Consider the following 26,720-nt stretch of genomic DNA (forward strand, 5'->3'; position numbering starts at 1 on the left):
ATGTCTTCATACTGCAAGCACAACACACTTCATGCATCACAAACTTTAATTTACAAGATATCATTATTACTGTAAAAAAAATAAATTATCCCATTACTCGCGCTTTTTAAAATTCAATTGTAAAATTGTTTTTTACAATTCAATTGCATTAATATAGATAGCCTGCTATTTGTGTGCAATGCATTCATTTACGTTTTCTTGCTGTTTATATCTAGTGGCTTCTCAGAATACACATAAACATATTTGTATGCATATATTATATATGTATACTTATGTATATGTCTAATAGTTTTGAAAGCAGAAACAAAGAGATGGTGACTACCTGCTTTTTTACTGCTGTGGTACCTCCTCTTTTGCCGTGCACGGCTTGTCAGTGTCCCCGGAAACAGCAGCGGGTTGAGCCCTCCTCTTCCTGCCTGCTCTCCGCTCACTGCTTTAGGAAACGTGGCCTTATCAGGACTCCAGCAGCACAGCGGTAGATGAATGACAGACTCCCCGCTTCAGCTTCCACTTCTATCCGCCTGTCAGTTAACGCCACAGCCTCAACAGACCCCGAAGCCTCTCTCTGTGTGAAGAACAATGTCTGAGGCTGAACAAATCTCGGCCTCTGCTCCGGAGGCCGCCGCATCGGCCGTCCTGGACGCCCTGAACGCCACGGACTCCAACGGGACCGAGGCGCTCAACGCCACGGCCAAATTCGTGGCCACCCCGGAGGGCACGGCTCTGGCGTACGGCAGCCTGGTCTTCATGGCGCTCCTGCCCATCTTCTTCGGAGCCCTGCGGTCCGTCACCTGCTCCAAATCCAAGGTAACTGTCAGTGGACCCCGGCGATTAGGTTTGACTTCAGCCCGGCTGTCGTTAGCCTTCAGCGGCTAGCTGCTACAGCTAACGGTTGGCTAACTAGCGGCTCACCAGGAGGCTAAAAATAATATTTTTCCAAAGCAAATACAGAAGTGGGGGTCGCGATAGAGTTAATTGAAGAATGACGTGCTGAATTTATCGATAAAGTTGGGAAATACGCGTCCAGACTCCGAGTGGAGGTTTAAAGATCCAGCTGTTTGATTTTACCGGTTATTTCCAGATGCTAATTAGGCTTTTAAAGTCGTTATCCGCACTTGTTGCACTCATAACGCTGCGTGGTGGGTGTCGGGTCCTCTGGTGTGTGTTTGTCTAAACTCTTTTTTTTTTTTTTCAACTTGTGTGTACTTGTGCTTGTTTGGCGTGTGATGGAAAGGATGTGCCCAGATGTTTATTTACATTTCTCCTAACGGACTTTTACCTGAGTGAGTAACAGGGACAGCTGCCATCCGGGAGGGGAGTAGTAACTTAAAGTTGCAGTAAAAGTTGTACAGTGAGCCGAAAACAGACTGTGCTGAACGGAGTCGTGACATGAATACGAGGTTAAACCGACTGTCAGAAAACGCCAAGCTAGCCTCGTGGTCGTGAACGCATCACCAGGTGATGGAGAGAGACGTGTACTGTTTCTGTTTGTTCTCGTTTTGGGGTTTTGCAGACATGCGCAGTTAGCTTAAAGTAGAAAAAACCTCCCACATCCTTTGAACAGCCGGGTGGAGGTGATGGAGGTTTTTATTAGTGACTCTGAGGACGCAACACAGCTGGCAGAAAATCACGTTAATCTGCATAAACGGAAGCTGCTTATAACAGCTGTGAAATGAAACCGGCTGCTGTTTCAGGTATCACCAGCAGAGACAGACACCCTGCTCTAGGTGCTCTGCCTTTATGGGTGCACTGTTTGGGGATTCATGTTAAAACTACCTGTCCTGGAGCAGCAGGTGTAGGATCAGGTGAAACGGGGAAAATTCCCCATGCTCTGATGCACAAAGTTTGGATTTAAGAGGGAAAAGTCGGGGCATGAAACAGAGTAATGTCTAGACTGAGTTCTCAGAGTGGGTGATATCTGTGTGACTGTCCGAGTGAAGGAGCAATATCAGTTTGACCCAGAACCTGATCTGTAACCGTGAGAAGAGTCGAGAGATCAGACAAATTCAGAAACTTTATGACTAGATTAAACTTTGACAGCATGTAGGCCGGAGCTGTCAGGTATTTTCAGTGTGCTCTGGGACACACCTGTTTCTGATTTTCCAGAAAAAAGTTCTGATGACGCTCTTGTGGGGATTCTTTAAAAGTCAAGGAGTACTTAGATGCTGAACAACAGTAGGCAGAGTGCATCAGTGCTCTGCAGTGGCACACCTGCCCAATGTTTTTGGCTACTATAGGTATTTAAATTTTCAGATTTACACATGACAATGAGACAGAAGAGAATGACTTTAGATGTTGTTTTCTTCTGTTTATATACAGAAGGCATAAAAACAGGTTTCCGAGCAGAGAGAAATGTTCAGTTCCCCTCAAGATGTTTTAATCGGCTAAAGACAAAACAGAAACTAGATGGATTCTTGTCACGTTAGGGACAAATTTACCTTTCCCCTGATTACAACACAAGACTAAAACCACTTTTGATGAATTTCGGTTTGACATGTGCTGCTCAGTTATTGTAATGCCAGAAAGCTTCACCTGTATCTCAGAAATTACTTCAGACTGAACGCTTCACGCTGCTCTCTGTCATGTTTGTCATTTTCTGTTGCTCGCGTTTCTTTGTTTTTTGATGTTTGCCTTCACTGATGGTTATAGTTAACGTAGACTCTGTTTTATCTCACTGAGTCACAGCAGATCCTGTCACTCGCATGTAACGCATCCACAAACCCATGCAGACGTGTCACGCAGGAGGAATTGCGAAATTAATTGAAATGAGTTGTAAGCGGTATAACCACAGCTGTTCCTTTGGTCTCTTTAATATCAGCGGCTGCTTAACACATTTGCAAATACAGGAAGGGGATGTAATCTCGCGAGGAAGGAGAGAATTGGCTCTGTGGCCTGAGGCAGGTGTTTTACAAAACAGGATCGTACTCGGTGGAAATGAGATGGATCGAGATCACAAAATGTTCACAGAATGGAAATAATTTTATGGAAGGACGCAGTTTCTGTCTTTTCTTACATGAAACTATTACACAGCTGATTTACAAGGCAAGTATAAGAGTGTCAAGTTTCAGGTTTTATTGTCATGTACAGATAAACAGTGTAGCCACATTTACCCATAATGAAATTCTTTGGCTCATGCTCCTCAGCTTTACATGAGCATATAGAAAGTGTGCAGTTATATTAAGAAGAAAGTAACAGAAAATAGCAGGAGTGATAATAATGATAAAGAGAGAAAAGTATTAAATATTTAGAGATAAAATATGTTAAAGTTAGTAAAATACATTTATCATTACAAAGTTGAAATGATTAATTTGACATGAAATTTCAAAACTAAATGTTTAATTTTATGTTCAGTTTGGAAATTTAAAGAACAAAGTAACCATTAAAACATCAGCTGGTTAGTAGATGTTGAAAATAGCAGGCAGTCTTCTTTTGGGGGACTATTTTTAGTTGTGGATTAATTTTCAAGTGAGTCATGTGTGACCCCAACCCTACATTTATATGTACTACTGTGAAATTGTCAGTTTGCTAATTCTCCCTCTGCTCAGTTTTGTCCCACTGTTGTGGTGAGGAAGATGGAAAATAGTTTGAAATATGTGGGGTTTTTAACATTATAGGCTTTGTTTTGATTAGAATTTGTAATTATTGCATAAATAAGCACCTCGTTGGGACAATTTTCAGTAATGCTGAGAATTTAAATATTTTATAGTTCTTCACAAAATAATTTAAATCTACAAACTGGGTCTTTGTTCACATTTAGTTGGAAACGGAAAAAACAAGGAATGAAAATCAGCCTGACTGTGTTGACTTCATTCAGATTTGTTTATTAAAGTATTACAGAGATGCAATGCTTCTGTATTTGGCATTAAATGATGCTAGAAAATTTAAATACAGTATTGAATAATTAATTCAAATATTTTGCCATGTTATGGGATGGAGCCTTTAACAGTTATTGCAAAACACATGAAAGGGATTTGTGATGTTGCGGAGCTCTGTGTGTGTGCACTTACAAATGGAGGTTTTCTTGATGATCTGTGAACTCTTTGCAGGAGTTTGACTATAAACCTCCACACACCGCTCTGCTCACTGTATGAAGATACTTGTCTCATTTGAATACATCTGTGACTTGTATGGCTCTTTTTGTGGCCCCACAGAGTGTTTCCTTCTCCTCAGCATTACACACTGTGCCCTGTGACATTGGGATAGCAACACTGGAGATGAGAAATACCTGGAGCTGGACTGTAAACCCTCTGGGTGACGATTCGGGTCGTACCTCTGTAGCAAAGATGTGTGTGGGGTTTTTTAAACGGCAAAACAGGCGTTGTGCTGGCGTTGGTAAATCTGACAAAGTCTCTGCCTGAGCCTCGGGTGATGTTCAGTTTAAAATCGGCGTGCATGGCATCCTTCCTCTCTCTTCCTCCGTTCTTCCTCTTTCTCGCTGTTTCTCCTCTGTCAGCCATCCAATAATATAAATATGAGTTCAGATACATCAAAGCTTTTATTCATTGAAGCTGTTGCCCTGTCTAATTCCAGCAATGATGATCTGTTTCCTGCATTGGACACCTGTTTGCTTGCTTTAATTTTGGGCCCTTCTTCCAGCCCTGCTCCTGATTGCCGATCTGATCCCTCTCTCTCCCTGTCTGTCTGTGTGCACATCTGTCTGTCCACCCATTCTGTTTGTCTGTCTATCTGTAGGAGCTCGGAGAAAATGATTACGATTCTGGGTTCAGAGTGAGTATGAGAGCCGCTGTGTGCACCCATACACCCAGACACTGTTGGTTTCCAGCACTGACACAGCAGGGATTGCATGAACACAGAGGTGTTTGGTGGAGCCGGAACGACAAACTGTTCACATTATTATATCAGCTCATCAGCTCACGCTTGTTTCAGTGTGTGTGCTGTCCAAAAACAAACAAACATGTGAAATAAAAGGAATATGGAGAAGAAGAGGGTCAAGAACCAATCAGATTTAGATTTTGTTTCTGTTTTTCTGCACTGATAAGTTAAAAAAAGAGATCAGAGCATCTGCTGTGGCACGTGGCTGATAATCCCAGCTTATTCCTGCCTGATATATTCAACTTTATTGTGTCTTAATGGGTACTGCTAGCTGCTCACACGCTCTGTAGGAGTTAGAGAAAATGAGGAGATGCACAAAACGCAGTGCCAAAAGTATAAACACGTTTTTGAAACAGGTTAAAGAAAAAAACTACTTCAATTTGTGCAGAAAGAAATTTATCAGAATGGGGGAAATGACGTGTCTAAATATGATGGTTGAGTAAAAGAAAATACAAAATTTAACAGAGTAATGTGCATTTTGATGGCCGCATTAAACTGTCCTCAAACCATCAGTACGGCATTTCATGGGTGATGTAAGGAATTAATAACATTACGTGAACTTTATTACTTTAAACGGCCTCTTTGGTTCGGCAGTCGCACACAGACTGTGGCGTCTGGATTACATGCAAAGTTCCACTGAAGCTTCACCTGTGTCCTGACTGCACTGATCACTTTTAGTCTGATTCAGGTTCATGCAAATTGTAAGCCAGACTTTAACAAAAACAAATTCAAAGCAGCACATAACACGGACCGGGGTGGTTGTTGGCAGTAAGGCCGTCCTACAGGAATCCCAGGAACCAGTTTCATGCACAGAAAGACTCGTTAAAGAAGCCAAAACCACAAACACAGCCTGCAAAATAGAATAACGGCTTAAAGTAGAAAATACTTCTGAAAGCTAAGGGAGTAAAAAATGACTGGACTCAGTGGAGCCCAAACACTGGTACATAAAACGCACAACCTCACAGTACTGAGGTTTATTTTTAGAATATTAACTGTACAAAAAAACTCCCTGATGATGCATCATGCAGACTAACCACGTCCTGATGTAGATCTTAGTAGCATCTAATTCGCACTAACACGGTGTTACTTCAGCCTGTTTGCTAACAGCTGTGTGTTTGTGGTACATGTAACTCAGTCACCTGCAGATTTACTGGTTTCTATAGAAGCTGATGTTGCTTTAAAAACATCTTTAGTTTCAGGAAACACAGAATGTTACCATTTAAAAATGTTTGTAATATTAATACTGCATTCACTGTAAACTTCAGCTTTGGATTATAAAGCATTGGTTTGTGTAGGATTCCTCTCCTTATCCCTCTACATCCTCCTCTGTCCCAGTTTCTGTCTCGGGTGAGTAGATGGAGGAGAATATAGATGGAGGTGACTCTCAGGCTTCTCTCTCAGGGCTTCTGTCAGTCTTCAGTAGCTCTTCTTTTCTGTCAGTTTTGGTAGCTGCAGCGATCCGACCCGAGTGTGGAAGGACGGCCTGATCGGGAGGAGGACAGGCCTCGGTAGAGACGGGGAGGTGCCCTCTGGCATGTCTGTGGAAACACACATTTCTGCCATTGTGTAATTATTGCAGCGCTCAAACCCACGCTGGTGTGATGGTTCCAGCTTTGAGAAGCTTTGGTTGCTAAATGGTGAATATCCACACGAGCGACGCCTCGATAAGAATCAGATTTTATTACAGAAGCATAGTGTTCAGTGTTCGTCTGTGGGTCTAACTCAGGCTGTCACTGAAGGTTAAACTCATATCAGTTTGTGGCATGAAGTGAAAAACACACTAATATTTAATATTTACCTGATTTGTGCCCGTGTGCCTGCCATCAGTCCCCGTGAGCACTTGTTGGACAGTTTTCTCCTTTCTTTCTTCAGCGATGCTCCACTGTCACCTCCACAGAGGAGGACACACCACCGTTATTCTATTATTTAGAGATTGGCTCAGCTCTGATTACAGCTGCAGTTACTTCAGGCTTTCTAAGCAAAACTGAGTATTTGACCCCCAGCATGACAGCTGTGCAGGCAGGTTTGTGTTGCCTGTGTTGCCTCATTTCACGAGCAGCAGGCGGCGCCTCAGATTAGTCTGTGGTTGCAGAGTGAAGCAACTGCTTGTTGCAGTGTTGGCACACAGCCTCACAGAGCCTCACAGGTGCTTCAGGGTTAATCCCGGTATTTGGGTTAGTTTAGGCGTTAAACGTTGACAGTAACAGTTACATTACAACACATAATCTGTGGTCCATGTAACCCTAATTTAAAATTGATGATCTTAATTTAAAACTTCACTGGTTTCTGTCTGGAGACTAGTCTCACCTGGCGTTTGGATTGGTGTGCACATCCCTGTCTTCTGGTGAACCTTCACCTTACCTGCTCATATTTCTGTCTCCGCTCCATTTCTCCCAGAATGCAGCCGACATGCCCGAGACCATCACCAGTCGGGACGCAGCGAGGTTTCCCATCATCGCCAGCTGCACTCTATTTGGGCTCTACCTCTTCTTCAAGGTAAGTCGGCGTCTCTTACCTCGGGTAGAGCTGCGACGGTGCATTTCGTCAGAGGAGGCTTGTTTCTGATGCTGGACGTGTGCTGTGACGCAGGTATTCTCTCAAGAGTACATCAACCTGCTGCTGTCGGTCTACTTCTTCGTCCTGGGCGTCCTGGCTCTGTCTCACACTATGAGGTACGTCAGAGAACGTGAATGTGTGTGCGAGTAAATCGCTTTGGTTTAACTGATGTTGGAGGTGACTCTACTCTGTTCTTGGTTCTGTCTCTCAGTCCTCTGATGTCCAGAGTCTTCCCAGCTTCTTTCCCAAACAAACAGTACCAGCTGCTCTTCACTCAGGGCTCCGGAGAGTCCAAAGAAGGTGAGACCTGCAGCCCGTCCCACCAACGACGGGAACAAACACCGTTTAAAAATACAGTTTAAAAGACCCAGATTCCTAAAAACAGCAGGCAAAATTTTTGTTTCACACAAAAAACCCCAAAACATGTTCAAACAGTTTATTGCTCCGATTTAATTCTTAAAATATTGCATGGAAAAGATGCCAGAGGAAGTGAATTGTTTTGCGTATCGCTGTGAAGGAATTTTAGTCCAGTCTTCTTTCAAATGTTGCTTCAGGTTGAGGTTTGTGGGGTTTCGTGAACGCGCAGCTCTCTGAAGTCCTGCTGCAGCGTTTCAGACTCAGGTCTGGACTTTGACTGGGTCACTGCTGCACGGTGATTCTTTTCTTATTGCCGCTGTGCTTGGATCCTCCTCTGGACCAAATGTTAGCTCAAGCATTAGCTATGACACAGATGGCCTCACGCTTGACCCCAGAATACTTTGGTATAGAGAGGACCTCACGGTCGGCTCGATGATTAAATCGCCGCTGTGCTGACGGTTGGTGTGAGATGTTTGTGCTGCTGTGGATTATGTCATCGTTCCTTCAGATGAAGCTTCACTAACCTAAGCTGTGCCTTCTTTTTCTAACTGTGCTGTCGTGAACTTTAACCTTTAACATGCTAACTGGGCCCTGTAGAGTCTGACATGGAGCTCTTGGGGTGTTTTAAGTTTCTCTGGATGGTTGGAGCTTTGGGGGGAGTTTGTTGGGACGTCATCTCCTATGAAGACTGACGGCTGTCTTGAAAGTTTTCAGATGAATAATTGTTACCCTCCTCACCTGTAAAAGGTCCACGGGGTATTTTTACAGGTGGATGGGCCGAGGTGACGACCCGAGTTTGAATGCGATAACTCAGGAACGAGGCAACGTCGTATTTTCAAATTCATACCATAGGTGCGTCTACTAATCTCGAATGAGTTAGAATCTCAGTGACCTCAGAGGTCTGAAAATCTTGTGAGCACAATAATTTCTGAAAGCTGTCACGTAGGTTTCAAAATGATACCAAAGGTGAATCTAGGACGGGCTGTCGAACTCCAGGCCTCGAGGGCCGGTGTCCTGCAGGTTTTAGAGATCACCCCGGGTCAGCACACCTGAATCAAATGACCAGTTCATTACCAGGCCTCCGGTGAACTTCAGGACATGTTGAGGAGGTAATTTAGCCATTTACATCAGCTGACACGTCTAAAAACCTGCAGGACGCCAGCCCTCGAGGCCTGGAGTTCCCCATCCCTGATCTAGGAGGAGGCTGACGGATGGCACTAGCAGCTGTCAGTATTTTTTAATTTTAGAATGATGGACTTTGTTGCTGATGATCACTTAATGAAGTGCATTTAACTATCAGCGCCTGGCTGCCACTTACCCTCTGAGGTCCCTTTGAAGCAGTAAAGAACGAGCCATGGGCCACATGATCTGTTTATTATGTCTTGATGTATAAAACCTTAGAACAGTGAATGTTGTTTCTCTTTGTAAAGACGATAATGTTGCTGTACGGGTTCATCTGCAGAACAAACTGTAAAGAAAGTACGAGTAAATTTTTGGAGTAAATCTTTTCGTTGAATCGTGTTTACTGAGGAAGCGACAAACGGTTTCTGTGAAGCCTCAGTTAAAGTGTATTAGGTTGAATCTGTCAGAGCTGTAAGCATCTCTGTATAAATGTCGTTTATTGAACAGCCTTTTGAACCTGATTTAGGTCTCCTGACGTCTTTCACATTCATGTCTGACCTGCATCTCTCCATGTCTCTACAGAAATAGTCAATTATGAGTTTGACACTAAGAACCTGGTGTGTCTGCTCATCAGCAGCGTGGTGGGAGTCTGGTACCTGCTCAAAAAGGTAAAAGTGACACGTGCAGCACTGCTGTAATTAAACAGTGCACACAGAGCTGAGCATAGCTGTGAGCTCCGACATGACTGAGCTTAGATCTGTGGGGTAATGAATTATTTATGAAGCCCTAAATTACAGTGCTGATGTTTCTGTAATGGTTAATCCACAAATATGTGCAAGTTTATAATCAAAGTGATATTTAATGTTCATGGTGTTAAAATCTTGTTTATGTTGTTCTTGAATTTTTCAGTTTACTCTTTTACATAAAAGCAGTAAAAACAATGAAGCACGTTATTATTGTTTTTTCATCAAGATGCCAAATTACAGTTATTTACTGAGTAAATAGTTTTTAGTGCTTATGTTTGATTCCTTTTGTGATTTCTCTGAGACGTCCGGCATGAAACAAAGAAAATCGACAGATTTTAAAATGTTTCCTGTTTTTACGACAGATGGTATAAAATGTAAGCTCTAATTATTTCCATTAGAAATAATGTTCCACGCTGTGACGCTCACATAGAGCTGAAGCATTCCAGTCTGGTGACATCTGTAATGTGATCGAAGCCTGCTGGTCAGCTTCACTTACATTTTGGCTTCTATATTTGGGGCAGGGATAGCTCAGTAGGTGGAGTGGTTGCCCCACGATCGGAAGGTCGGGGGTTCGACTCCACTGAACGGCTACCCTGAGGTACCCCTGAGCAAGGTACCGTCCCCACACGCTGCTCCCCGGGTGCTGCATTGGTGGCTGCCCACTGCTTCACTGGGTGAATGGGTTAAATGCAGAGGAGTAATTTCCCCACAGGGACTAACACATACACATTATTATTATTATTATTATTATTATTTAAAGAATGATCAGGATAAAACCTCTGTGGCAAAAATGAATCCAAACTCATTGTTTATTTAGCTGAGACTAAAGAACCTCTGGTCAACATCTGTATAAAGGATTCAAAAACCAAATGATTATTCATGTAAATGTGTTCGTCTCAGCCGGTCAGATGCGTCATTTTGTGCTCACGTGTGCGTGTGTCTTGTGACATCACAGCACTGGATAGCCAATAACCTGTTTGGGCTGGCGTTTGCCCTGAACGGAGTGGAGCTGCTCCACCTGAACAACGTCAGCACCGGCTGTATCCTGCTGGGGGGGCTGTTCATCTACGACGTCTTCTGGGTGAGTTGATCTCGTGTCCAGCTCAGGTAGTCGGAAATCTTACGGAAACTTTCCAGAAGATTCGAGCTCAGCTCTGTCATGTCCAGATGTTCAGTTTCAGCAGTTTGACACAATCCAGATGTTCCAACAATGACCCAGCATGAACACAGCTGTACATCATCCTTATTCTGTGTGTCTCCAGGTGTTTGGGACCAACGTCATGGTGACTGTTGCCAAGTCATTTGAAGCACCAATCAAATGTAAGTGTGCTGTGTATGACCGTGTCAGTCAGTTTTAGCTCCTGCTCTTCATAGACTTCACCCAGCTGATCTCCTGTCCTGCTGTGATCTCCCCCACCCGTCTTTGCTCCACTCCAGTGGTGTTTCCACAGGACTTGTTGGAGAAAGGTCTGGAGGCCAGTAACTTTGCCATGCTGGGACTGGGAGACATTGTCATCCCGGGTATCTTCATCGCTCTGCTGCTGCGCTTCGATGTCAGGTAACACTCGGTCTCCTCTCGGCTGCCTCGTTTGCTTTGTTTTCTCTCATTTGTGGGATTTAAATAAGATGAATGTTCTTTATTCACTTTCATGTGAAACCATCTTCTACCTGCAGCTTGAATAAAAACAGCAGGACATATTTCTACTCCAGCTTCCTGGCCTACATCTTTGGACTGGGCCTCACCATCTTTGTCATGCACACCTTCAAACATGCACAGGTACGAGGCTTAAAGCACAATCATTCTTCTCAGCTTTGTTTTTGTAATTAAACTGCAGTAATTGGTCAGTCTATTCTCAAAACAGCCTCTTTGCAGCCAATCACATCAGCTCATTTTGAGGACTCCTCATAAACCTGTTAAAAGCTCGCAGTTACGGGCGTTTGAGTTCATGTAGGACGATTCACGTTAGCAAACGCCGCATCGTTTGATAATTTAGTCTAAATCACGATGGAGATTAAAATTCGATTCATTTTATATCCCAGAGTTCTTCCTGCATTCTGTTTGCTGTTGTTCCTTTCAGTCTAATTTACTCAAGTGGAATACAGACTTTAGTCTACTGAATGTGCAGAACTGCTCTTGAGCCAGGCTGAATGTTGTCGGGGAGATTTCCATGGAGCTTTGAATAGGAGAGAGGCTCCAATTTAAGGGTTGGGACCTTTGTGTTCCTGCATTATTCCTTTTATCATCAGTACAGTAACGCTTCGAATTTCCAGTTTAAACCACCTCTGGGACCCTGAAGCCCCCCCATGTGAAGCCGATGAAATCCACATCCTGTCATACCGACCACAGTTACAGTCAGCTAATCTGCTCTCTTTTTTTCCTCTTATTTAAACAACTGATAATTAGTTGCCAAGAACATGAGGTTGATGAAATGGCTGAATTTCTGCAGTGACTCTGTGTCCTCACTTGTCGGGACCTTTAACTTCAGCGTCCTTCCTTTGCTTTAACGTGGAGTCTGTTGTTTCCTGGAGGCGGACTAAACGTTGGCTTTATTAACAAACTGGGACAAACATGAAGTCTAATTTTGTGAGCAGCTTATTAAGTGTTCCTGAAAAGTCTGAAGTTTTAATTTTCTGGAAAATCTGCTGTAGGTATTAAATTTGCACAGGGTGTGTTTAAGAAGCCGCAGCCAATAAAACTTTAAGGATTTACTCGTCGCTCACGGCTGTTTGTTGTTGTGCAGTTTATTTATTTACAGACCAACATCCAAACAAGGGAAAGAATCCAGTAAATGCTGTGCTGCTGTATTTAGTATTTACAGTTATCATTTATTTAAAAAAGACCCGATGATGTCGCCTGTCTCAGTTTTAATGATTGAGGACGTTAAAAAGCTGTTAAATGCTGGTTTGATTGTTTAATCTCTGGCGTCTGTGTCCAGCCCGCCCTGCTGTACCTGGTGCCCGCCTGCGTCGGCTTCCCCGTCATCATAGCGCTGTTCAAAGGAGAGCTCACAGAGATGTTCAGGTGAGTAACCACGGTGACCACATGATGAGGCAGCAGGGCCGAGCTTGTTTTAGCAGGAAAACATGTTTCTGAAGTCTGAACATACGTTTGCGTTTCTTTTCCTCTGAGCACTAAAATTAACTAACTGAGAGATTTATTTGTAATTACTGAAATTAGACTCATGAGGATTCTTTGTTTAGTGGATTAAAGGTTCAGAATCTCATGCCTGGCGGACTGAAACCCTATTGGCTGCTTATTCCAGAATGAAGCTCTGTGATTGGACAGATTTCTTTCTTTCTTTCTTTTTTTTCTTTTTTATGCCAGACAAACAAATACTGCCCCGGAGAGTCAAACCGCTGCTGTCGGTTATAATGTCAAATTCAAAAATGTGATGTATCGAAAAATGACACTGAAGCATTTCTGTTATTAAATGCACCAAAGTGCACGTCTGTTAAACCTCGTTTTTTGTTTCATTTAAGAATAAATAAGATTTGGACCTTGACTACAGCACAGACACTGCACACGTTCATCCAGTGCAGGAGGAGAGACTGAAACCTCGGGGCCTGATTTAATGATAGTGTTTTAAAAACAGGAGCACCTGCTCAGTTTTTAGAGGATCTCTCTGTCTGGAGTTTAGTCTGCGCTGCAGGAACCGTGGAGGTTCTCCGAGCAGCAGTTTCCATGTTAAATGCAGAGTCTGTGACGGCTCCTTTGTTCGTTCAGGTGCTTCTGTCAGCAGACTGAAGGTCTGCTGCTCATCGACCTCATCCTTTCACTCCCTGCTCCCACGTCTGTTTTGTACTTTCTCTTACATTTTTTTTTCCCACCTCTCTTCTTCGCTCCCATCTTCTGTTTTCATTCCACCTTTCCGGTCGGTCTTTATCCTCCGTCCTCCTCGTTTGTCACGGCAGTAGAGCTCTATAGTAACTTAGACCTTTAGAGTTTAAGATGATTTACCACATTCTGTCTTTGCCTCCTTTCTTTCTCACTACTTTTATCATCTCCTTTTTCTTTCTCTTTATTTTTCTTTTATCTCTTCTGTGTGTCCATTTCCTTCCTCTGCTCCCCGTGTCTTCCCCGTGGTTAGCTATGAGTCTTCAGAGGAAGTTCTTCCCGCCTCTCCCAGACTTACTTCCTTTCCAACCGTCAGCGGCTCTCCCGCAAGCCTGGCTAGCTCCATGGATGCCGTCTCTGTGGCGACAGGCTCCTCCCCGCGCCACCGCAGATTACAACCCACCTCGATGTAGAAGCCCCGCCCCTCTATCTTTACTGTCCCCTTCTCTGTCTCACCTGGGCAGGTAAAAAGCCCATTAATGAGCCCATTAACCTGCTTACATGAAACCATCGCTCCATGAGATTCACCTTTATAGCATTAATAAAGTCATGAAGGAGGAAAAATTCAGCTGATCCAAAAGTGACCAAAGGTGGGGTGTTGTTAGCTTGATTAGCACTGATAATGCAGACAGGTGCACAGACACAGGTCGCTGCTAATTAACCGAGAAATAAAATATGATGATACTGTTTGTTCCACCGATCTTCACAAACGCTGCAAAGCAGCTGCACCCGTAACTTTAGGCCTCGAGAAAATCCAAATGGGTGATTTATTAAAAAAGCGATCGCTCGCCTTTCAGTTGTTTTAAGGTGGAAATTGGCTAGAATCCAAAGTGTTTTTGAATCGGGGTGTTTGAGCCTGTGGAGACTGACTCGCTCTTGGAGCCAGCCTCCAGAGGCCATTAGAGGAACTGCAGCATTTGATTCATATTCGGTGAAACACATTAACATCGTCCTTTTTTTCTTCTTCAGGTATGAGGAGTCATCTGAGGAGACTAAAGAGGAAGCGACAGAATCAGAGAAGAAGGACCAATAATATCCATGTCACCCCCACCCCCTGCCCTCCCTCCTCCTTCAAATACTTTTCATCATCAGCCTGCTGCCACCACATTTCACTGAAGCCCCGCCCCCTCCAGTCTCTCCAGCTTGTCAGCCAGGGGAAACGGGGCTCATGTTGCCAACGTGTTTGTCTCTGATAACCATGGGAGCGGCCGCCGACTGTTACCCGTGGTTACGACTGCCGTCGCGCTGCCAACGATGATGTTTGTAATTATTAAAAGTCGTTTCGGACCCGGTGCCTACCACGAATCCTCTCACACAGGACCACGAAGTGGCGTGTCGGGGAACACCTGTCCAATCGGATCTCATCATGTGTTTGAAGCTCGCTGCTCAGATAGGCAGGGAAACGAGAAGAAGCGCTTGTTTTAGCCTTTACACGGCCTCGAACGTGGACGGGTCAGACGGAAAAACGAGCGCTGCTGCCATTTTCTTTCTTGTTTGTTACTTTTTTTCTCTGAAACCCTCAAACAAAGAACCGCTGATGATTGTGAGGATCATCCCCAGAATCTGATCCTGTAAAAAAGTCTGGAGGCGTGGGAACTCTCCAGATGTGGTTCTTTGTTTCCGGGTGTCTCCGCTCACCAGGCGCTGCTCACACTGCCTTCTGCTCTGTCACATCAGCATCTTCTACTGGTTTTATCTGTATTTGTTTCTTATAATAGGCCAGAATTTTAAACGGGAAAAACCCCGGCTAACAGTTTCAGTTTTTTATGTATACAGTTATGTTGTCATTTGTTAAAGCTGTATTGTGTTTACATCCACTTGTCTCCATGCTGACTGTACGTGTGAGTTCTCCCTGTCTGTCCCGGCTGTTTGCCAGAGAATAAATCTGCTTTCCAATCAGGCCTGTGGTGCTAACGTGGCTTCAAGTTAAACCCTGCAGCTGTAGGTCGTAGGGCCATACAGCTGAGGCAGAGAAAGGAAGTAGAAACAGTCTGAGTATTACAGGTTTTTAACCTAAAATATGGTTCCTGTTCCTGACGAGGATTAAGTAGTTGGTTTGTTTTGGAATTAGGAAATTGGAGGTGAATTGGTGCACAGATGAGAGTTAATATCGTAGACATGTCTATAAAAGATGAAAGAGTTCCAGTTGTATAATGTGTTGGATTACAGGCCTCAGAAATATCTTCCTGAATAGTTTATGGCTCTTCCCAAAGTCAAGAGAGCTGCAACAAAGTCCCACGAGGTTCATCCAGTCTTAAAAGCTTCCCTCTGAAATTCAAGAGAAAGTATTAATTTCGTTTTTTGGGGTTTTTTTTCTTCTTCAATTTTATTCAAAAAACATAACGCAGGTTGTTTGCTATAAAGCGTTGAGGCCAACGTGTGACCTAGCTACCACTGGGACACAAAACTGAATACAAGAGCAGCAAGTTTAGCTCAGTAATAACATAACAATCCAACCACCACCTCTCGCCCAATGGTAGCTGGGATAGACTCCAACCTGCCTGTGAACCTGACAATAAGCGGAAGAGGATGACTGGATATAAATTTATATAAATATTTAACTTACATACTTGAGTAAAACTGAGTTGCTGTTATCACTGCAGCCCACACGTTAGCAATCATTGGTCTACGACGTCGGTCACTAAAATGTGATACAGCAGGTTTGACTGACACGTCTCTGACCAATGAGCACGTCAGACCTGCCCTCAATGATGCCACAGTGGCTGTCCATCTTTTATTTACAGTCTCTTATGAAGGTTCTGGAGCTTTATTGCACAGACGTGTAACAGATACACTTTTTGTGGTGACAGAAAAATGCCAAGGTGGTTTTTGTGGAAAATGTTTAGAAACCAAAAGCACAGTTTGGATTTCTTTGTGGAAAACGAGGGGGAGACTTGAACTCCGATTTTGGTTCTTTAGTTCAGTGAGAATAATTAGTTATAGCTCCAGGTGTGAATACTGCAGTGCAGCCACTCGTAATAAATAAGTAATGATGACAAAAACAGCTGTAGTTAGAAACTAAAGGTACAAAATATTTTCCCCCAATTTCGCTCCTTCCCGTCTCTTTCAGTTGGAGTGTGTCTGGTATTTAATCAGCTGCACAGGTGAACTTTTTCCTGTCTGGATAAATAAAAACTGTATTCTTGGTTTTCAGTCTTAAAGTTCTGGCCTGTGAGAGGAGAAGAGCAAAGGGAGGAGGCGGCAGACTGAACTGCCTTCACTGCCCAGCAAGAGGCATCATTCTCACACCTTATTGGTGAAAAGGTGCAAGGGGAGGAGCTCCGTGGCTTCTTCGTTTGATAAGCAGTGAGAATGAGCCCAGGAGGCAAAGTGTCACAGGGTGTTTTACAAAAGCATCCTCAAACCAGGATCAAACTCAGAAAAATAGCCAAAAACAATTCAGCAGAATCGGAGACATTGTGACTGTTGGCCTGTGTTACAGGTTCATTTCCAAAATCTGCTCCTTGAAACTGCATTTCCCATAATGTCGACATAACATATCCTACAACTGTTTCCACGGGATAAGCCAGTAAGCTTAACCTAATGCAAGTACAACTGCAATTTAATGTAATTCAGAGTTTCAAAGTAAAGGTTTAAACATAAATGGAAAACGGTCCTAACTTGTTTTTAAATAAAATCATCTGCAGTTGCAGATAATTACAAAGTTTTTGGATGCTTGGAAAAACCCTGCCTAACTGGACATAATCAGCCTCACGTTAATACTCTCAATGTTATTGATTGTTATGGATGCTTTATTAAGAGATGCACAGTTTTTGTATCAATGTAAAAACAAAATGCTCTTATTCAGCTCAGTAAAGTTCAGTAGCCACTTAATTTTAAATATAATGTACCTGAAATTGTTTTTTTTCTTCCTCTCTGGTTGTATTTGTGGTGGCGGCCGTTTTACGGCGCCAACTGTATCCATTTTATTTGCAATAAAACTTTTGGTGTTTTGATCACCGTATAGAGAAGCATAACCTTTGAGTCTGGCTGCTTCTATGACTCCTCATCCACTGCTTGTATGTTCACCTTTAGAGATTTGGTGCTTAACAATTTAATTACTTGGCAAAATAGCACCTGAAAAAGTGCATGTTTTTATTATCACGACAAAGTTCATTTGTTTGGGCATTTATACATAGTTTTCTAAACTACATTGTCTTGTTTTGAGAACCATGGAGGAGCTACAATAGATCCCTGAGGAACTCCTAATTTGGGGAGGCAATATAATTGAGGCTTGTAATTTGATTTAAATCTGATGTCTAACAATGGTAAACTCACTGATAAATTGGTTTTAAATTTGTCTTTTGAGGCTTTACAAATATGGAAATATCATGGAAAATAAAAATGTTTAACATAAATTTGAATGTTGATGCCAAAAAATACAAATAATCCTATCTCTGATGCTGTTTTCTAGTCAAATTAAAACAGTAAAGTGTCTGGCTTGGAAAGAAACTTAAGTCCAGTCTCTTTCTTTGCGACTTCCTCAAACGAAAGCTGTTTTAAGGTCTTTTAGGTCCCTAGACATTTTTACTTAGTTTTATTGAATTATTTACTAGATTTGGGGAACAAACTTCACTTTTCTGAGGTGTCTCTGTGCCAAACACATACTTGTAAGAGAAAATTCTAGAGCCATCTTTATGTGGCGTTTGAACGGACCGTTTATAATTTAACTTTAACTTCGACGGTCACTGAAACTGTATGTGTAGGATTATTATTGGAATTTGTTAAAAACAAATAAATGAATTTACCTCAAAATTCGGTTTTAAAACTTTTTTCCACTCTGGCTATGTTTTGTCGTTTTATCTTGAAATCCGATACCCGGAAGTCTTACTACGTTTCCGGTTGCCGATGCAAACGGAGTACGGTCGTTTGCTTCTGGCCAATTTTAGGTTTTGCCTTAATAATGGGAGAAGCTGATGTGACGCTGAATCAGACCGACGAGAAGCCGCCGGATTCGGCGTTGGCTCCCGGGGAGGACTCGGTGGTGTGGAGCCACGAGGTGGAGGTGTGCCTGTTCCACGCGATGATCGGACACAAACCTGTCGGTAAGACCAGAGCTAACGTTAGCATGTGGCTAGCTGGAGCGTCTCCTCTGGTTAAACCAGTTTAACTTAGACTGCTTTCAGGAGCCTCTGAATCAATATGTAAACACTAGGAAACCGTTAAATTCAGTTTATTGCAATAACAGGTGTTTAATGGAGGATGCTTATTTAAAAAGTTAAAAACCAGATATTTTGCCTTGCAGGTGAGACACTTAGGTTAGCAGGTCAAGAGTGAAACTGATTCTAAGGAGAAAAACGATTGTTAATTGTGTTTGGCAGGACAGAGAACCCAAAGAGGGAATTACACGCTGACTTCGAGATAAGTTGAATAAAAATCGTGAGATCAGCTGAGCTGTGCGGAGGTTTACTGCTCTTTGTTTGTTTACTTCACTGCATCCAACCCATGGCCAGTATTAAGGAAGCCTAACCTAACTCATATTACACTGATACCTTAGACCAAACCTAACAGTGCTCATCAACACCACAATCAGATTTAACCAGCTGCTGCCTTTGTTTCCTTTAATGAGGTAGTGTGTTAGTGTTGATCTCATCAGTATTTGAGTTCCTCTTTGTTGGAACAGGTCTTGATCCTTATGTTACTTTGGAGTCTTACTGCTGTTACAGTCCAACTCACTTTACTTGACTTCTTTTAAGGGCCCACCACTGTTTCTTTTAACTTTTCTAATATTGTTTTTGCATTTATGCATTTTGCATTTATTTATTTATGCATAAAATACCCTCATACCGTGTACATTGTAACATACCCATAATAGACCCATTTTTGTAATATATCTATAATATTGCATTCTGGATGGATGCAAACTGCATTTAGTTGCCTTGTACTTGTGACATGTGCAATGACAATAAAGCTGAATTCTATTCTGTTGAATTCTATTCTATTTCCGGGTAAAATAAAGTCCAGGTGTTTGGAAAACTACACTGCTTTTCTTGTGTGTGTCCAGCCTGGTCCCTCGCTGTGTGAATGGTTGAATGTAGTGTGCAGTTGAACATGCTTTGAGTGCTCAGTAAATGTGGAAAAGAGCTGTTTAAGTTCCAGTACAGTTACATAGGGATGGGTATCGTTTAGGTTTTATCCGATACCGGTGCCAAACCGGTACTTTTGAAACGGTGCCGGTGCTTAAACGGTGCTCAAACCGGTGCTTAAAGAATGGAGAACACAAAATTGGTCCAAAAACCTCTCATGTTCAGCTGTTTTTTTTGTAAAAAGATAACAATGTAAGCCTTTTCTTCAGCTATAGGGCATATATGGCATCACTCTTGGATGGAAGCAGTGCTTAAACAATAGAAAAAACACAAACTTTGTCCAAAAACCTCTCATGTTTAACTGTTTTCCACTTTTTCTTTGGTCATTTTATCCTTTTTGGCCAGGGTGAAGGGAGTATCTGCCATCAAACAAGAAGACAGCCGCATGTAACTACGACGGTGTTTGCTAGTTCACCTTACATGCATTAATTCAATAACGTGGTTAGCCTACTCAACGTGAATTACACACGAACAACATTAAGCTACTCACGCAGAGAAGAACAGCTGCTGCTGCCATCATCATCCTCATCATTTCTGCTACACTGGCAGGGCTAGGAGCCAGGACTCTCCTCTTCGGGTTTTTGGGGGATGTTGCTAACTCCGGGTCCGATAACAGGCACCACACCCGCAGCATTTCTCGGCTTTAAAAAAAAACGCTATGCGTCGCCAGGTGTTTCATCGGATTTGAGGTGTTACCTCCTTTGCACAGTATCACAGTACCAGCTTAAAGCACTTGTTGCAGGCTGCTGAGTTTGCATCTTTTGCTGTGAAGTACAGCCAGACTTTTGACCGCTTCGCCTTGGGCATTTTTAATCTGTAGCTCTGCTAACGTACCTGGCCCCGCCTACTATCCTCGGAAACGTAAAATGATTGGCTAGAATTGGCTCAGGAAAAAAAAGCACCGAAATAAAGCACCGAAATGTGCGCTGCTTTTCGGTCTGGTTACTACCGTTGATGTCAGAACCGGTCCCATCCCTACAGTTACAGTTTCACTTCATATTTTTCAATTTTTTTAAATTTTTTTTGATCCTGCAGTTTTGTAAGAGCAAGAAATTTCAAAGAAGTCATTTAAAAATCCAATTTTGGATTTATGTGTAAACAGAGTGACTCAATATTGTCAAGAAAGAAAACTCTACAAAAAAGAAGAAAGGTGTATAAAGTAGAGAAGCTAAGTTCAAAGTCCCTCTAACTGAGGGAGGAGGATTATAAAGGATTTGGGTTCCTCTATAAAATACAGCTAATATGAATAGTAATAGTAATATGAAAAGTTATGGTCCAATAAATGTACTGATCTGGCTTAGCTGGCCTGTAGGTGGCTCCGTCAGACTGCAGGAAGGCAAAAGGGCCGACGCGCTGATGCGTTAATGTGTTTCCTGGGAAAAAACAGTGATCATGATGCAGTGCATGCTGTGTGTCTCTGTCTGCAGGCGTGAACCGTCACTTCCACATGATCTGCATCAGAGACAAGTTCAGTCAGAACATTGGACGGCAGGTCTCCTCCTCTGTCATCTGGGACCACCTGGGAACGATGTACGACATGCAGGCGCTGGTGAGGACGCGCACATACATGCTGAGTGTTTGTTACATGCCGCGCTGAACGCGGTCATCACCACTGAGACTGTCATTTATCTGTGACGCAGCACGAGTCGGAGATCCTGCCGTTCCCAAACAACGAGAAGAGCTTCTCCCTGCCCGATGACATCATCCAGGAGGTGAAGGAAGGTGAGGGAACTGGCGTCAGAAATTCAGCTTTTTTAAATTGTTTACACCAGTACAAAAAAGTTAACATCGTTTCTTTGTGTAAACGGACGCTAATTTGTGCGTTTGTAGGGAAGCTGGGCTCAGAGGAGGAGTCCAAAGAGGAGTTCAGGATGGAGAGAGAACCTCCAGCTACACATGAAGAAGGTACCAGACTGTGTCTCGCATTTAAGGTGCAGTCAGCTGGGGCGTCCTGGCACCTCAGCGGTTCTTTTACACTTAAATTCAGAGTTAGCTGCTCGCTTTCAGACACATGTGCATGTGATCCACTGGGTTTAAACAAATAATACACAGCTTCATATAATCAAACATATATTTCTGACCTTTCCTCTCCTCATGGAGAGCAGTTTGTCTGCTTAAAGAAGCATTTTGATACATTTTGATAGCATGTGAAGTCTCAAAAGGTTAAACCGACTCCAGGGTGCTCTGCGATATATTGTCGTCACAACCGATTCAGAGCGTCAGCCATGTTTAAGGCTTGGAGGTTTAATTGGGAGCTGCTAGAGTTGGTCGATCCACTCTGTAGTCCAGTCGTTCCATCACACCCTGAGGCATCGCCGCCGGGGCAGGACTGCAGAGGAGGCTAATGTGCACCTATTAGAGCGGCACTGTTCATCCTCTTTAAAAACATTGTTTCACTCATCTCTTCACCTCCTCATACATAACATTTTTCTAAAACAGCAACTTTGCAAGTTATGCTCTGATTTCAAAATCAAACAGCAGTTTGAAATACCCTCCAGCTCCTTCTGCTCGCTCGCATCAGATGATAATGACACTTGCAGAAGTTTGTAAAGTCAGACTTTGGTCAGAGCACAGCGCCCACTAGAGGACGTCTGGCCATCGGGCGACCCTCATGATGTCTGTTTCTGATTGTTTGGTCAGAGACATCAGAGACATTGTCACCACCGTCCTGCTGGAGGTCATGTTGTAGCTCTGGCAGCACTCATCCTTTTCCTCCTTGGATAAAGGCGCAGATACGGGCCTGGAGGATCCTCCATGCTCCTGAGGCTGTGCTGTGAGCCACAGCAAACGTTCTGCTCCAGGTGTCGCCTCATGCTACCAGTAGTGGCACTGACCCTAGCCAAGTGTAAATCTAATAAAAACAGTCAGAAAAGATGAGGAGAGAAAAAAGTCCCACCAGTCTTAGAAGAATATAAGCGACGAGGTGAAGTTTGTGCAGTCTGGAGAGTTTAGTACACACCAGCGTTTTGTGCAGGTTTTAATATGATCGTTTCCTCCGTCTCTCTGCTTCAGGGAGTAACTCCTCTGTGAAGATGTCGGAGCGAACAAGCAGCAGTCGGGATAAGGAGAGAGAGCGAGACAAAGAGAAGGGAGGAAGTGACGGAGGATCGTCGTCAGCGGCGACGGGAGGAGGAGGCGGAAGCGGTAGCGGAGGGAAGGAGGCAGAGAAGAGGAAGAGGAGTCGAGCAGCCGAGAAGCTCCTGTCGTGTTCCAACCCGGCGAGTCCCGGAGGAGCCAAGAGGAGGCGCACCTGAGCGGGGGACGGACAGAGACGGAGGAGCGCGGAGGAGAGAAGGAGGTGAAGGAGCTGCTGCCGTCGCAGAAGCCGAGCTTGCGAGCTTTGTGTCGTGTAATCCTGGAGTGAAGTCGTCTAAGTGCTCTCTGTCCTCTTACAGTCGCCCCCTCTGTGGCTGCTCTCTGATTGGCTGCTTGCCACCTGTCACCCGGCACCTGTGCCTTCATCTCATCGTGTGATTACAGTGGGAGGAAGCGACACGTCTGGAAGCGCCTCTGGAGTGTTTTTAGCGTGCAGACAGCTGACCCGACCGCAGCGTGAGCGGAGTGTGTTGTCTTATTGTTTTTAATGCGAAGGTTGGAGTTAGCCCCGAGTTTTGCCTGTCAGGCTACAAAGAAGCCATCCAGGAGTATTGAGCACATCATCGTAAACTCTGCTACAGTTAATGTCCTGTTGTTGTTTCCTGCCTTTTCTTTTACCTTTTTAAAGCTGTTTCACCTTGTAGTGAACCAGGAAGTGGAAGAACGTTCCAGTTTTCCTCCATTTTCATTTAAACTTTCTCAGTTGTACAGAGAAGTGAAGGAGCCCGGGTGAGAAGGTTTTCCAACCTTTACGCTCTTTTCACTTCAGTAAAAACGAGAGTAGAAGTGAATATTCCAGCTTGCACCTGCGATCAGAGTGCAGGCCATGTTCTCACAGCTTGTAAAATAAAAATAATTGAATCTGTTTTATGTATTCTGATGATCATCTGCTTAGACCAGTGGTTTAATGTGACAGGAGGTCAGCATGTTGGCTGAGCTGTGTGTTGGTCTCCACATGGTGAATGTTGCTGCAGTGACTGTTTTTAGTTTCTGATCATCTGAAACTGCAATAATTGTGTTTTTCTCTCTGAACTGGACGTCGCAGCATGTTGTAGTTTTGTTTCTGTGCGAGGTCACGAGCAGCTCAGTGTGATTCCAGTTATGTTTTTTAATCTTTGTTTGCTTCGGTTTGATTTGTGTCATTTGAAAATGCGTCTTCTGTGTATTTACTTTAGCGTCGGCGTCGTTTTGTGGCCTGAAGTCTGGAGACCACGAAAATCAAATGTTCCCTTTAAGTATTTTTGGGGTGTGTTAATTTATGGCTGCTGATGAGCTGATGTGTGAAACAGCTGTTTGTGTCATTAAAGCTGAACCCAGCTGCGAGTCTCCCGTCATTCATCATTTTCCTGAAAAATGTTTGTAAAGAGCTGAATGTTGGAAACATTAAAACTTCTGCCCCTCTTTTAACTCCACGTTTGTTTTGTTTTAAACAAAGCGGTCGACCTTTAATGTGAAGTTTCCAGACTGTCCGCCTTCACATTAAAGCTCCACAAAGTCTGTAATCAATACAAATATTCTAAATCGTGTCATTTGCGCCTCAGCCGTAAAAAGCTCACGGGCCATGTCATCGCCTCGCTGGGCGGCGCGGACGCCGAGTTTGTGAATGTGATAACCCGAGAACGAGACGACGTAGGATTTTCAAATTAATAGCATAACTGCAGCTGCCAGGAGGCTGAGGGCTAACACTGGTGGCTGCCACTGTTCTTAATAGTGCACCTAAAAATGAGACATCTATATTAATCATAAGTAAAATAATTTAAGCCTCTTTACTGCTCATAAGAATCAGAGCTCCAGTAACTCAGTGTTAGAATATTTCATTTTGACTTGAGAGGCCTCTGCAGGCTGTCTGCAGAGAGCCGTATCGAAGGAGCTGCAACTGTGACTCTTAATATCAAACCACTCGTGGAGCAGAGCGTCTGACGCCCAGGACGGTTGCTCAAAGGTCCAAAGTCCTCTTCTCACGTGAAAGTAAAATTTTTCTTGTTTGGAGTCCAGTGTGAAAATCTGATGATTTGTGGTGTCATCTGCTCGTGTGGTTGGTCTGCTGTGCTTCATCACATCCAAAGCCACCGTTTCTTTCTCCAGGCCCTGCTGCTAAAACTTGTACCAAATGTTTTGAAGAGCACAATTTTACCCCACAGAGTCTCTGCAGTGTTGTTCAGAATGAGGTGTGAAAGATGCGATCCAAAAACACAGACAAGCTGAAGGTCGCTGTCTAAACATCCTGGGCTTCAGAGACGCTGCAGCAGCCACGAGCTCGTCGCCTGCCTGCTCGGCAGCACTGAGGCAGCAGTTTAAGGCAAAGGAGCTCCAACCTACCAAGTAAAATGAATCAAATAAAAGTACTTAAAGTCTATATCTATCTTGTCTATCTATCTTTAAATGTGTATCACTGATTTGTGTCATTAAATGATCTCTGCATCTTCTTTCTGCTGCAGCAGTGAAAGTCTTACTGAGACTATTAATGACAAACAGCCTCTGTGAGACGCTGTGACATCAACAACACTGGACATAAACCTGTTTTTGTTCTGTCCTGTACTGTCGTCAATAGAAAGTTAGGAAAATACGACATTTGAAGATAATTGCAGAAAACAACACTCAAACGCGTCAGTATTACTGCTGCTGTTAGTTATTTTTATGGGTCTAAATTGGCCTTGGCTGTTAAAGCTGCAGTGTGCTCATGCAGACACAGGGGGGCGACCTCCCCCTGCAGATGTCAGCAGCTGTGCTGCTCAGTAAAACATGTTCAGGTACAAAATCAGTACCAGTTAAATGTTTGTCTGCCATCCTGATATCAGTGGAGCAAACTCAGGCCTGTAGCTCTTACTGCGACTCACCAACAATGTTGTGTTTGTATCGTGGGGACCTGCATGTGGAAATGATCGTGTAAGTAAAGCTGGTACGATGGGTTTGCTGCTCCGGGCCACTGAAGAACGCAGCTCATGAAGTAAAGTGAGTTTGACGCCTCTGCTCTAAATAAGTCTGAGCGAGTTATGAGATGACGGGAAAATTCAAAACAAACTTCTGGACTTATTTTTAGATTTTTATGAGATGTTTGCTGTTTAATATTAGAATATTTGATCACAGATATTGTGTATGATTTGATGCTAGTGTGCAGGCCTGTGCCTCTGCATGAAAGGTAGAAAAGTCTTCTCCAAAGGGAAACACGTCCTTTACTTCAGACAGTAACAGTGCAAAAGTTTTGGTATTAAAATCTGCATAGTCCACTGGATCATGTTTAATTCATTAATGTGTAAATCACTTTAATGTTGCAGCTGCGGATGATGACACATATGCATCATATACAAAACATAAAACATTTAATGTATCCAAAATATCCAAGTGAAAAATACTTCAATAAAGTACAAGTGCAGTAAGACTGTACTTGAGTACTTGAGTAAATGCTCTGAGCCGCCGTCCGTCTGTGGTCCTGTTCATGTTCTCGTCACCGGGCAGTGTAAGACTAACAGTTACTGCAGGATCAGTGAGCACCAGAGGGGGCAGCACCTCCCCAGCTTCCCTCTGCATCCTCGTGCAAGCTGCTCGTTGAAAACTCTGGAGAGGAACTTTCTGGACCTGCTGCTTCTTTTTCTGCTTCATTTCTTGGTGCAAATGTTTTTATTTATGGAAAGAAAAACTCAAAGCTAACTCGTGACTCTCGTGTGTGACAAAAGCTGCTTTTGCTTCTTGTGTTTGGGAACATGATGTGCATGCAGCACCTGCTAACAGCAGGTAGAAATGTAGATGTTTAAATGGTCCACAGCTGGATTTTATGAACCCGCGTTTATAAAAACACGTCAGAAGCACCTGAAAACTCAAAGGTCAGGCAGCAGCTTTCATTAGGATGAGTGTGCAAGCCAGCAGCAAAACGTTTGTATTTTAAAATTTAGGGCTAAAACTTTGTTTTAGTTTTGACCTCTGAGACGTGGCTCCAGCCGGACTCATGACCTGCATGCTGGACAGAGATTTGAACACAGTGTGTAATTTTTTGCTCTTTTCTCGTAGATTTGTTCTGTTTTCTTAGTGGGGAGGACATGTCATTGTGAAGAAATAATGAAGTCATGAGATGTGCTCGTCAATGCATTTTGT

The 26,720-nt window shown here is 43.4% G+C and overlaps 2 protein-coding genes across 5 annotated transcripts; both read left to right on the plus strand.

The window, feature by feature from the left end:
• Positions 1 to 387: 387 nt before the first annotated feature.
• On the plus strand, positions 388 to 17,426 carry hm13 (histocompatibility (minor) 13). Of its 3 annotated transcripts, XM_063464023.1 has the most exons (12): positions 389 to 807; positions 4,693 to 4,728; positions 7,231 to 7,329; positions 7,423 to 7,505; positions 7,601 to 7,689; positions 9,451 to 9,536; positions 10,570 to 10,695; positions 10,877 to 10,934; positions 11,052 to 11,172; positions 11,289 to 11,391; positions 12,551 to 12,636; positions 14,419 to 17,426. In XM_063464023.1, exons 1-12 carry the CDS (start codon positions 580 to 582, stop codon positions 14,480 to 14,482), a joined length of 1,179 nt encoding a protein of 392 aa, XP_063320093.1. In that variant the 5' UTR covers positions 389 to 579; the 3' UTR covers positions 14,483 to 17,426. The 3 variants fall into 3 exon arrangements, with proteins under 3 accessions (XP_063320095.1, XP_063320093.1, XP_063320094.1); XM_063464025.1 differs by lacking the exons at positions 4,693 to 4,728; positions 14,419 to 17,426 and adding an exon at positions 13,703 to 14,392 and having other exon boundaries at positions 388 to 807; XM_063464024.1 differs by lacking the exon at positions 4,693 to 4,728 and having other exon boundaries at positions 390 to 807.
• Positions 17,427 to 18,293: 867 nt separating this feature from the next.
• mrgbp (MRG/MORF4L binding protein) lies at positions 18,294 to 24,056 on the plus strand. Of its 2 annotated transcripts, XM_063463882.1 has the most exons (6): positions 18,294 to 18,494; positions 20,963 to 21,084; positions 21,176 to 21,257; positions 21,366 to 21,440; positions 22,548 to 22,833; positions 22,931 to 24,056. In XM_063463882.1, the coding sequence occupies exons 1-5, from the start codon at positions 18,353 to 18,355 to the stop codon at positions 22,787 to 22,789; spliced, it is 663 nt and encodes a 220-aa protein (XP_063319952.1). In that variant the 5' UTR covers positions 18,294 to 18,352; the 3' UTR covers positions 22,790 to 22,833; positions 22,931 to 24,056. The 2 variants fall into 2 exon arrangements, with proteins under 2 accessions (XP_063319952.1, XP_063319951.1); XM_063463881.1 differs by having other exon boundaries at positions 22,548 to 24,056.
• Positions 24,057 to 26,720: the final 2,664 nt, after the last annotated feature.

This window comes from Pelmatolapia mariae, linkage group LG20, assembly GCF_036321145.2.
Source record: "Pelmatolapia mariae isolate MD_Pm_ZW linkage group LG20, Pm_UMD_F_2, whole genome shotgun sequence".
In the NCBI taxonomy this organism is placed as follows: Eukaryota; Metazoa; Chordata; class Actinopteri; order Cichliformes; family Cichlidae; genus Pelmatolapia; species Pelmatolapia mariae.

Excerpts from the sequence above, each read along its gene's own strand:
- hm13 (XM_063464025.1), top strand. The coding sequence starts at position 580 with ATGTCTGAGGCTGAACAAATCTCGGCCTCTGCTCCGGAGGCCGCCGCA. Across the intron at positions 9,537-10,569 it reads TCTGGTACCTGCTCAAAAAG|CACTGGATAGCCAATAACCT; the intron begins GTAAAAGTGACA and ends GTGACATCACAG. Across the intron at positions 11,392-12,550 it reads ACACCTTCAAACATGCACAG|CCCGCCCTGCTGTACCTGGT; the intron begins GTACGAGGCTTA and ends GTCTGTGTCCAG.
- mrgbp (XM_063463881.1), top strand. The coding sequence starts at position 18,353 with ATGGGAGAAGCTGATGTGACGCTGAATCAGACCGACGAGAAGCCGCCG. Across the intron at positions 21,085-21,175 it reads TGTACGACATGCAGGCGCTG|CACGAGTCGGAGATCCTGCC; the intron begins GTGAGGACGCGC and ends TCTGTGACGCAG. Across the intron at positions 21,258-21,365 it reads CATCCAGGAGGTGAAGGAAG|GGAAGCTGGGCTCAGAGGAG; the intron begins GTGAGGGAACTG and ends GTGCGTTTGTAG.